Below are 12,834 nucleotides of genomic sequence, written 5' to 3' on the forward strand. Positions count from 1 at the left end.
CCCCTCATTGAAGGTTTTTAAAACAAAGAAGGCTACTTTTCAGAAATATCAGAAAAAGATTTTATTCAAATACTGCTGTACTCAATAGTCCCTGAGATTATTTTCAAACTAAGAGTGAAATAAGTAATATTAGCCTAGACAACTAAGACCACAGGTTGCTTAAGTTACCTCCTTGCATTAATAGAAGGAATTTCTTAAATGTATATTAACTGTAGCAGTAGATGATATAATAATCTTCTACTTGGACTATATCAAAAGGTGGCCACTAGGGATAGAGTACAAGAAATAGAATAATAAAAAATGAGTTTAAATCCTATCTCAGGCACTCAAAAACATGTAATAAGGGTAAGCCTACAAGTCTTTGATCTATCCTTTCTTAAAACTGAACCATAATTTTCTAGAACATCTTTTGTGATCTTCTATACCTATTGACAACAGTGAGAATTGATATATAATATTTTCATATCATTTTTACAGTATTTACTTATTGGAAGAAAAGAATACTGAATCCCATGTCATGTACCTTAGAATATATGAAGTAGTATTCACAGGACACTAGTAGTAGTAGTAGTAGTAGTAGTAGCAGTAGTAGTAGTAGTAGTAGTAGTAGAAGTAGTAGTAATAGTACATGATGGAGCTATCCTCCCGCAAAAAAGACATAAGTAGGTAAGAATAAAGGATATTTCTTTTCATCTTTGGGACCCTAGTATTTTACACAAAGTAGGAATTTGATAAATGCTTGTATAAAATTAATTAGAAATTATCAAATAATAAGGAATAAAGTCATAAGTAAAACCTTATTCAACAAAAAGTGTAAAAGTTCTCTGTTACTATCAAAATTCATCAGAAATTTTATTACCTTTGACTTTGTCTTCCTGATGGGGAGATGAAGGGTTGGGAGGAGGGAAAAGCTGTGGATACAAAAACAAACAAAGTCAAAGTATATAACAGCTCAAAATCTGCTAAAATTACTTTTCGTTACTTTATAGTCTTCTCTACTTCCTTATATGCCAGATTTATTTTTAGAGAATCATAACAGTCCATTAATGTACCATAATTAAATTTCATTAAACCCAAGAACCTTAGGAATAGTTGCTTATAGTTTATCTAATGCAACCTAATTGAAATCAAAATTCCTTTCTATAATCTAGCTCTACTAACAATGCCTTTTTAGTGATGATGAGCTCACTATTGCAACACATACTTAGCACTAGACTTTAAAACAAAAAGCAAAACACAGTCCCTGTCTTCAAGGAGTTCATGTTCTATTGGATATAATAAACAAGTAACTATGTATAAACAATCTATTTACAGGAAAAATTGGAAACAATCAAAAAAAAGGGAAGGCACCAGGGGCAGCTAGGTGGCTCAAAGAATAGAGAACAGACCCTGGAGTCAGGATGACCTGAGTTCAACTCCAGCCTCAGACACTTAATATTACCTAGCTGTGTGACCTTGGGCAAGTCACTTAACCCCACTGCCTTGCCAAAAAAGGAAGGCACCAGCATTAAAGGGAATCAGAAAAGGCTTTCCAAAGAAGGTAGGATTTTAGCGGAGACTTGAAATCAGGAGAGGTAAGATTGGGAGAGCATTCCAGGATAGGAGATAGTCAATGAAATAGCTTGGAGTTCAGAGATAGTCCTGTTTGAGGAAAAACAAGGGGGCCAGTGAGCACATTGGGAGAGTGTAAGAAGACTGAAAAAGGGTTGCAGTTGGAGAGTTGGGTGGGGTGGGGAAGAAGGGCAGATTATAAAGGGTTGGACATTGGAGAAGAACCCAAGTGAACTCCTAGATTTCATCTAGGTCTCCAAAACTACGAGATCCTATAAGACTACACCACCTCTGAAACTCACAGAATTCTGAAACTCAATCCCCTTGTGCTTTAGGAGCTCTTCCCTCCCTCTGATTCAAGAGAAAGTGGGTCTTTAGAACTCCTCCAAATCCTCCATTTAAAAAGCATGCCAAGATTTGCATAACTGATGCTGAGTTAGATGAGCAGAACCAGAAAAACGCTGTACACCCTGACAGCAACATGGGGGTGATGATCAACCTTGATGGACTTGCTCATTTCATCAGTGTAACAATCAGGGACAATTTGGGGCTGTCTGCAATGGAGAATACCAACTGTATCCAGAGAAAGAACTGTGAAGTTTGAACAAAGACCAAGGACTATTACCTTAAATTTAGAAAAAAAAACTGATCTCTTGTTGTCTGATCTTGCTATCTCTCATACTTTATGTTTCTTCCTTAAGAATATGATTTCTCTCTCATCACATTCAATTTGGATCAAAGTATATCATGGAAACAATGTAAAGACTGACAAACTGCCTTCTGTGGGGTGGGGGGAGGGAAGTAAGATTAGGGGAAAAATTGTAAAACTCAAAATAAATAAAATCTTAAAAAAAAAAAGCATGCCAAGGACAGCCAGCTCATCATTTCCTGACTTCAACATGCCCCTCCTCTCTCACCAGACACCCTTATTATCCTTCTCCCTGATTCTCAACTTCTTTTTAATAGTTACATTGCCCCATGAGACTGCTAGTTCCTTGAGAACAAGTATTGTCTTTTGTCTTTCTCTCTCCAACTTAGCACAGTGCCTGCACACGGTAGGAACTCAACATTTACTGACTGACCCAACTTCATGTAAGATACTAGTGGTATAAGATAGCCCTGGAGCTGAATGACATGATCATACCTGCAACTGAAGAACTTCACTTTGACAGATTGAGAAGAGCATAGACTGAAGAAGGGAAAGATTTGTGGCAGGGAGATTAACAAGCAGCTATTGCAGGAACTGAGGGCATGAACCAGAAAAGTGGGAATGTCAGAGTAAAATAATGCAAGAGATGTTGGGAAGGAATAAGAATAGGTCTTAGAATGTCAAGGAAGAGAAGGAAAGATAGACATGTCAAAAGTTGCAAGAAGAATGAAGATGAAGAAAATGTCATTAAATCTGGCAATTAAGAGAACATTAAAATTTTTGGAGAGAGCTACTTCAATTGAATAATGATGATACCAAAAATCAAATGAAAATTAAGAGAACAAAGGAAAGGCTGTTGAGGCACCTACTGATGGCAGCCTTCTCAAGTTTAGCCATAAAAAGGAGATAGATAATAATGGGGAAGGGAATGAGCATTTAATAAGCATCTACTATGTGTCAGGCACTGTGTTAAGCACTCAACAAATATTATCTCATTTGATAGTTAGCAAAGACAGATGAATCAAGTTGATCATTTTTTCAGTAAGAAGACAACATGGGCTAGTACAAAACTGTCAAAATTAAAAACATATCACTTTTCAAACAACCAAAAAACTGCTTTTTATGAAATATATATTGGGATAAGGGAGGCAAAATTTTAGGAGTTTAAGTTTTTGTATATCAAAACTAAATAAATATAAGTGAAATATAAATAAAATAATAAAATATAACCTAATAAATAATCAATAAAAATTCTAACGTATCATTCTCTTGGTACATATCTATTACCTTAGTCATTCACACATCTAGCTATTATTGTACATCTTCACATGTTTATTTGCCATTCTGAAGATATATATACCTTTTCATACCTGTCCTATTTTTTTCAGAGATGATTAATTTTATCTTCTAGTTTTCCATATAGGAGCTTTTTTTTTTAGTTTTTTGCAAGGCAAATGGGGTTTAAAGTAGCTTGCCCAAGGCCACACGGCTAGGTAATTATTAAGTGTCTGAGACCGGATCTGAACCCAGGTACTCCTGACTCCAGGGCTGGTGCTTTTATCCACTGCAGCACCTAGCCGCCCCAATATATGAGAGATTCTTAAATAGTTTTAGAGGCTTCATCTTAAAGCAAAAACCCTGACTGCGTGTATTGATAAATGGACACTAGCAGAATATGCCAACCAAATAAACCAACAAAAATTTCCTTCTGGTCTCCTACAGATTACATTTTTATTATTTCTTATCTATTATCAATGGTACTGAAAAATTTGTTTCAAAGCTTCATATGCTACTGTCAAACACATAATTTTTAAACTGTTTAAAATTGCACTAAGAATTTGGGAAACTGGGGAAGCTAGGTGGCGCAGTGGATAAAGCACCGGCCCTGTAGTCAGGAGTACCTGGGTTCAGATCCGGTCTCAGACACTTAATAATTACCTAGCCGTGTGGCCTTGGGCAAGCCACTTAACCCCATTTGCCTTGCAAAAAAAAAAAAAACTTAAAAAAAAAAGAATTTGGGAAACTATATTTAACAACTATCAGTGCCATCACTGTTGGATGAGAAAAGGTTCCTCAATTTCAAAGAATAAAAAGAGGATAATCAGAGTTAACTTTGGGAATTACAGAAAGCAAAGGAATCTGCCTCCACTCCTTTTTTTGCATTCTGTAGAGGTTTTCATGAATGCTTCTGACATCTATATGTTAAGAATAGGCATACTGACTACATCAATAGACTCAAACTAATCTATAAACTGAGGACTAGAAAAGAGAAATCTAAATCTAAATTTTCTACTCCAGATTATTTAAGTCATTTGGCGCTTCAGATGGCTTTCTGCTTAAAATATTTCATAGTCTGATTCCAATCTCCTTTACCAGGATTCCCTTCATATTTTCATTCAGTCTAAATAACTTTACCACTTTTCCTAATACAAATTTTATTCTCTGCCTTTGCACAGGTGTCCCTCCCAACTGCTAATGCCTCCCTCTCAAAATGATCTTCATATTCATTTTGTGGGTGTGTATGTGTGTGTGTGTGTGTGTGTGTATACACACATACATATGCATATATATGTAATTTAAATTTCTCCAGAAAGAATATCATTTGAGGGCAAGCAATTTCACTTTTTTTCTAGTAAGACAAGCACATAATGAGCACTTTAAGGAAATGGAGCAATAATTAGGGAGAGAATTCATGGGAAAAAAGAGAATAAAAGAAATCCCACCTCACTCCTACCTCTAAACTCCAATTTTTATATACATATATATGTATGTATATATATATATATATATATATATATATATATATATATATATATATATATTAGGTTTCTGCAATGCAAATGGAGTTAAGTGGCTTGCCCAAGGCCACACGGCTAGGTAATTATTAAGTGTCTGAGACCGGATCTGAACCCAGGCAACTCCTGACTCCAGGGCCGGTGCTCTATACACTGCGTCACCTAGCCACCTCATATTTCTTTTCTTTTCTTTTCTTTTCTTTTTTAGATTTTTGGAAGGCAATGGGGTTAAGTGGCTTGCCCAAGGCCACACGGCTAGGTAATTATTAAGTGTCTGAGACCGGATCTAAACCCAGGTACTCCTGACTCCAGGGCCGGTGCTCTATCTACTGTGCCACCTAGCTGCCCCGCCCCTATATTTCTTAAAAGATAAAGATCTTTGATAATAAAAATTTTATGGACCAATAAATATTGGCCAAGAACTGTACTGTTATTAGACCAAGGTTGGAAAACCTATAGTCATAGGTCAAATATGAATCACTTTCATTTCCATGCAGCCACTGATCAAATATCTTTTCCAATTCTTCTTGATCCCAGTTCTTTGGTGTGGATACTCTTTTCATTGATTTAGAATGCAAATCCTCTATGACAACTGAGAACTGCTATGACTAAAAATTTCATTATACAGGCCTCTCTGAAGTTAAATGAAGTTAATTCTCTAACAGAAGATATACCTAATCCATACCCCAGGGCAAGTATCAAAATTTCATATAGCAATCAATGTCCAAAATTGTGAAAAATCCATTAGTACTTTAAAAATCTTTATTAGCAATACCTAAAAAGGCCACAAGATGGAAATATTGCTGCTCCAAAGTCTTAATATATGCATCTAAATGCATGTTTAAGCAGTTTGTTAAAAAAAAATTAGTATTTTAAAATCTACGAAATTGTTGAAAAGCACATATGTATATGGACAATATTCCAATTCTCTATAAGCCAAACGTTCCAAGAGAATCCTTATCTCATAAAACTAGCAAAATCATATAAATGTCCAATATTATTATTATACTCTCCAGACATCCTTCCTAAGCTTTACAAAGGGACTAGATTAGAACATTGGACTGAAAGTCAGGAAGTCTTGAGTTCAAATTTAGTCTCAGACACATACTAGCCATGTGACACTGACCAAGTCACTTAAACTGTTTCCCTTAAGTCACTGGAAAAGGAAAATAGCAAACCACTCCAATATAACTTACCAAGAAAACCCCATGGATAATACAAGTGCACCACAGGATCATGAAAAGACAGAAGCTATTGAACAACAATGTTTAATATATCATTAAAAAAGTAAAGAAGTGACTTATTGGGGCGGCTAGGTGGCGTAGTGGATAGAGCACCGGCCCTGGAGTCAGGAGTACCTAGGTTCAGATCCGGTCTCAGACACTTAATAATTACCTAGCCGTGTGGCCTTGGGCAAGCCACTTAAGCCCATTTGCCTTGCAAAAAAAAAAAAACCTAAAAAAAAAAACCTAAGAAGTGACTTATTACTATGATACTAATTAAATCTATTAACTTTTAGAAGGCTCTATTAGAGCTTCTGGCACTATCTTAGCTTATCTGGAACTATCTTAGAAAGACTATTTCAGTGTCAAAGAAATTTACTTAAACAAATATGTGTTTAATTAATCAAACATATCAAGCTAATAAGAAATTAAGAGTAGTATGAATGCATTTTATAAAATTTTCCTTTCAAATAACATAGGCCTGGGATAGTTTTAATCATTCAATCAAAATTGAATACTAATAATGCAGTTATTACATGTTTAAAACATATACAATTAGTCTCACTGAAAAGTTCTGTCCTAACCATACTGAAAGACAACATCCCTAGTCCTAGGAAGCCATACAAAAGACACCAATCTTTCTATCAAGAAATTCTCCTATGCAGAATTTCAGTCAACTCAACAAGTTATTTATTAATCACCCATATGTACACTGGGCAGCTACATGTCTGGAGTCAGAAAGACATTTTCCTGAGTTCAAATATGGCCTCAGACACTTAACAAAGCTGTGTGACCCTGGGCAAGTCAGTTAACCATGTTTGTCTGTTTCTTCATCTGTAAAATGAACTGATGAAGGAAATGGAAAACTAGTATATTTGTCAAGAAAATGCCAAATGTAGTCATGAAGAGATGGACACAACTAAGACGAATGAACAACAAAAATGGCAATAACATCTATTGCATTTTGGTTTCATCCTAGTTCTTCAAAGATGACATCTTTACCTGTCATCATAAAAATTAAAGCATGAGAAACAGAGCTCTATAAAACATGCTTAATGCTATGGTTCCTTATTTATTCTGAGAATTTGTCCAGCCGTCTCTAAACTGCCAGTGGGCTTCATCACATAAAAGATTAACGGCTTTATGTCCCCACAATCTTTAAATCACATTATGTAGTCCTCCTGACTCCAAGTCCATTGCTCTATCCAACATACCACCTACTGGTCCACGTTGTCAAGAATCTATCTTGTCAAACCCAAAATGTTTTTGATAGCTATTAAGAAGTCTGCCATGTATTCTAATGAAACACAGTGTAACTACTTCTTTATAAACACACACACACACACACACACACACACACACACACACACACACTTTTTTTTAAAATAAATTTAATAAGAGGGGCAGCTAGGTGGCGCAGTAGATAGAGGACTGGCTTTGGAATCAGGAGTACCTGAGTTCAAATCCAGCCTCAGACACGTAATAATTACCTAGCTGTGTGGCCTTGGGCAAGCCACCTAACCCAATGGGGAAAAAAAAACCCTAAAAAATAAATGTATTTAAATCAACATTAACAAGCCTCTAGAATCTGCCTAGAGAACTGGAATGAGGGAAGAAAAGGAATTCTTAAATGTCTGACACATAGTAAATACCTAACAAATGCTTTTTTATTCATTCATCCATAGTTTTTGGTAAAATAAATACTTTATAGGCATCCAAATGATTTCAGATACTATCAAAATTGTACATAATAAAACTAAAATACATAAGAAAAAAGATTTTGTTAATATAAGACTAACAGAAATACTAACAATTTTCTAGAACAATGAAAAGAATTTTTCAGTCTCCCACAGAACATAAAATCAGGCTAATTATTTCAACAGCTACTATCATATCCTTCTATATGCTAAAGTCAGTTTAAATTAGCTAAAACCAATTAGTAAATTTTTACTGTGAATACTTACAGCTCAAAAATCAATAAACCCTAAAAATCAAAGTTTAATTTATTATTCTGCTGATTTTCAGACTTAAGAAAGTGATGGAGAAGTTTTAATGCAAATTAAATTTAAAAGTGTATTGTGGGTAAAGTTGTTAAAAACTTACCAACATATTCCAGTGCAATAATCAAAAAATAATTTTTATTTATAGTTCTTGGACTTCTACTGGCAGGCAAACTTGTAAATCTCTAAGTTTACAGTATCCTTAAGACTTAATTATAAGAGAAGTGCTAGAAGTCTTAGAGGACTTGAGGTCAAACTCTGCCTCAAAGTCTTGCTAGGTATGTGTATCTTAGCAAGTTACTTAACCTCCCTCAAACTCAGTTTCTCATATGTAAAATGGGGCTATATTTAAAACTAACTTCACAGAGTTGTAGTTGTGAGAATCAAATGTGAGACACACATAAAGGGCTTTGCAAAACTTAAAGCACAATATTTAAAAAAGCTAGCTGTTAATGGTATTATTACAAAGATATCAGAAATTTTACTGTGAAGTAAAATAAACATTCAGAATGATTCCAGAGAATGTCTTATAGTGAAATGACTGTCAACCTAAAAATGTCATGGATATATCCCTAAATATACTTAGCCAAAGAGAAATTGAGATGCAAGAATAGCAGAAGTATTAGTTTTTTACAAAATGATCTTTTTCTGTAAATGTCCATTTATGGAATATAACTTATTGTGGAAATACATAATAAATATACAACTTCATCCTTAAGCTTCTCAAAAAGAGGACACAAAACTTTCAATAAATCCAAAATTAAAAACAACAGCTTACAGCAGTTTTTTAATAAATGAACCAAACTTTGGGATAAAGAAAGTTCAAGTCTCAACTATGCTATTTAATTTCTTTATGGTTTCTTTATCTCTAAAATGAAGCAGTTTAATAAATTAAATCATTACTGTGTTCAAAAATTCTATAATTCTTTTATGTCCTAGGTAATATGTTCCTATTCTATGGTTTCAAATGCTTCTCCTTAAACTTCTGTGATATCCTTAGTGAGTGAACTGCTTTAATTCATACCTCAAACTTTTATTTAATCAAATCCATCTGATATATGCAATATGATCACCTACTTAATATGAAAGGAAGGCACAGGCTTGAAGGAGAGAACACAGGATGGGACAATGCAACATAAGTCACGGTCAAGCTCTCAAAGTGTGTTGTACAGGAAGGAAAAGAAGGCATTTTCCAAAATAACTGTAATACTAATTTAGGATAAATGAAGGCAAATAAAAATCACTGGCTTTTGGAATCATGCTGATGAATTTAAGATGCAGAATGAAATATGCTGTTGGACACAAGAGAATTTGTTTTCTTTGACTGTGCATATTTGTTACTAGAGTTTTGTTTTGTCTTCCCCAATAAAAGAAATAGAAGGAATGGAAGGGTGAGAAAAATAAATACTTGTGAAGTTATTTTTTTTTAAATAAAAGCTATTAAGAAGTGAAATGTTAATTAAAACAGATATTAACCAGGGTGGCTAGGTGGCATACTGGATAAAGCACTGGCCTTGGAGTCAGGAGTACCTGGGTTCAAATCCGGTCTCAGACACTTAATAATTACCTAGCTGTGTGGCCTTGGGCAAGCCACTTAACCCCATTTGCCTTACCAAAAAAAAAAACCCCTAAAAAAAAAACAGATATTAAGCAAGGTTCTTGAATTCTTACTGTGACCAAGAGGAATCAAATAAGAAAAGTGAAGAAATGTAAGACAAAGGTAAAGATTTCCTAAATAATATATCTATATGACAAGTTTTTAAAAGAATAACCTTTTTCTTTGCTTTCTTCTGTGGTCATCTGGTCAAATTAAAAATATTATGTCATATCCAAGTTAATGGATAATGGCACTGGTCAAGTTATTAAGATTATACTTACCATTGTTTCATGGGTATTTATTTGCCAAGAATTAAATCAGATTAGGATATTTATGTTTTTAAATCAAACAACAGGCTTTACCTGTCTGCAGTCTTTGGTACATGGATGTTTATCAAGAATTGTTAAATTACAATCTCCATTAGGGCAGGAACCATGAAATTATAAAAATTTGGTTTCTCCCTGAAAACCTAGTACCATGCCCTGATCCTAGTACTATATCCTAACTACATTAGACATTTAAATGATCTATGTTGAGGGATAAGATTTAATGTGTAGATTTACTTAATTTCATATGGTAAATTTAATTAAAATTAAATTTCACATGTTCACAATTAAGCCTCCTAGTCTACAACATCCAAATGTATCTGTTTACATCAAAAAGTGTCATATTTAAATATAGACAAAGACTTGAGGAAATAATTTCAAACAAGAGGAAGCATTCAATAAGCAAATAAAAAGCTTCAATGAATTAAAGGCTCTCTCTCTCTCTCTCTCTCTCTCTCTCTCTCTCTCTCTCTCTCTCTCTCGTTCTCTCCTGTTCTCTCCCTCTTACTCTCCACCATCCTACAGTATCTTCAAAAATGGTTGTTATCTCTTATTCTCAAAGAGGACCCAAAAATGACATTCCTATGTTAAGAGTCAAGTTGCAGTGTTTCCAACTGTAGCTGATCAAACCAACACAAGCTCGGAATACTCTACCACAGAATAGTTCATGTGAATACAACCCCTAGAAATGCAACTAATCTCCCATTTGGCCATAAAAATGACCAGAGAAACACAAATTTAATGCTGAAAGGAGAGACTAGGTAGTATAGTGGACAGAGCATCAGCCCTTCAGTTAAGTGGAGCTGAATTCAAATCCAGATTCAGCCATTTGACACTTTAAACTATGTAATCCTGGGCACTTAACCAGGATTTGCTGCAGGGGAGAAAAAAAATGAAAGGAACCAATGCCTTACAGATGAATAGAATAGCATTTCCACTACTACACAATGATTATGATGTGTATAAGGTTTACAAAGAACTTAATCTGTATTCATGTAATCTCTAAATCAACACTGTGGAGTAAGAAACACAAGTTATTATTATCCCCATTCAATAAATTAGGACACTGAAGCTAAGAGAGGCTAAAAATGACTTGTTCTAACCAAGATGACCTAACTAAGCACTCATCTTCTAACTCTAAGCTTAGAATTCTTTCAATTTCTCCAAACTCACCTGATCTATTTTAAAGGTTTATTTAAGGGGCGGCTAGGTGTTGCAGTGGATAGAGCGCCAGCCCTAGAGTCAGGAGTACCCTGGATTCAAATCCAGCCTCAGACACATAATAATTACCTAGCTGTGTGGCCTTGGGCAAGTCACTTAACCCTATTGCCTTGCAAAAACTAGAATTAATTAATTTAAAAAATAAAGGTTTATTTAAAAGAGACTAGTTGGTAGCTAAATAAATTGATTTTATCAGCTTGGTGTGATTCTGTTGGAATTGTGAGGAAGGAGGGAAAATCAAATACCCAAATTCAGAAAATGATAAAATTTATGTTGTATTAATTCAATTCACCATACTATTTTAATTTAAGCCTGAGCAACTAAACTGTTAAATGCAATTTAAATTTTAGAAAGGTGTCATCTGTGTTTATGAGTTTTAACTAATTTCTAAGATGGACTTTTCATGTTTTCTTTCTCTAAAAAGCAGAGAAAAAAGTTGTTATTTAAAATAATTTAAGTGTTCACAAAAGGGAAGTCTACCAGCGAGTTAAACATCTTATCTTTTTGAGACGTCCAGAAGTTTTAGTGAGTTTATATAGATGAAATAGTGAATAACTTTCCTTTCACTTCTGTCATTACAGCCAAACTTCACTGTGTTATAAATACAAGGCAGTATTTCAGGAATATTTATTTACATATATTATCTCCCCACCCCAATACCTTATAAACCCCTTGAAGTCAGGGACACTTTCATTTTTATTTTGTATTCCAAAGAATTCCAAAGCATAGAGCTTTCCCAAGAGTAGGCAATGATTGAGTGAAATTTGGATAAAATGCTTGTAAGAAAACCAAAGAATAAAAAATTCATTTTTGCCCAGATTTCATCCTCATATTAAACTTGACATATTATTTCATGGGTCCCTTATAATTTAGAGCAGTTACATTCTTAAAAGGAATAAAGGATAAAAACTTCCCAGACAAGAAAACTCCATCTTCTTAATGTTATCATCATTAAGTCAGTTTATCAATGTTGTCAGCTTTTCTGCAATTTAACTAAGTTACCTAAAATATTAATTCTTAAACTTATTAGTCTCAGGACCCTATTATTCTTTTTAAAATTATAAAGGAACTCCCAAAGAGATTTTTTTCTTCATATAGGTTATAACCATCAATATTTACCAGAGAATGTTTAGAAATTAAAACATTTTAATATTATTATGAAAATAGTTTTGACTTGATAAGTCCCTGAAAGGTTCTCAGAGAAACCCAGACCATTTTGAAAACCATTGTCTATACCACTGAGAGTTTAAGTGATTTGTACAGAGTCACAAAGCCAGGATTTGTCAGAGAAGGAACTTGATTCCAGTACCTCCAGGTCAAGGACAACTTTCTAAATATATTAGGTAAAGAAGCCTCTCATGTTTACAATATAACATTTATTAAAGCTCCTAATGTGTATATGGTACATTTATATTAATTACTAACATGTTAGTATTATTAATAATATATTACTCTATAAAATATTTTTCCAA

General features: G+C 34.1%; 1 protein-coding gene across 14 annotated transcripts in view; it reads right to left on the bottom strand.

Moving 5' to 3' along the window:
• The window catches only part of CYRIB (CYFIP related Rac1 interactor B), a 203,044-nt gene that overhangs the window by 92,780 nt on the left and 97,430 nt on the right, over positions 1 to 12,834 (bottom strand). For 13 of the 14 annotated variants that reach the window (XM_074202269.1, XM_074202268.1, XM_074202282.1 and 10 more), the window contains exon 2: positions 860 to 911. In XM_074202269.1, the coding sequence (XP_074058370.1) occupies positions 860 to 911 (52 nt within the window). Of the gene's footprint in view, positions 1 to 859; positions 912 to 5,476; positions 6,293 to 12,834 lie in introns of those variants that run through there. The other variant, XM_074202270.1, reaches the window with a different exon arrangement.

Source organism: Macrotis lagotis, chromosome X (genome assembly GCF_037893015.1).
Source record: "Macrotis lagotis isolate mMagLag1 chromosome X, bilby.v1.9.chrom.fasta, whole genome shotgun sequence".
Lineage (NCBI taxonomy): Eukaryota > Metazoa > Chordata > Mammalia > Peramelemorphia > Peramelidae > Macrotis > Macrotis lagotis.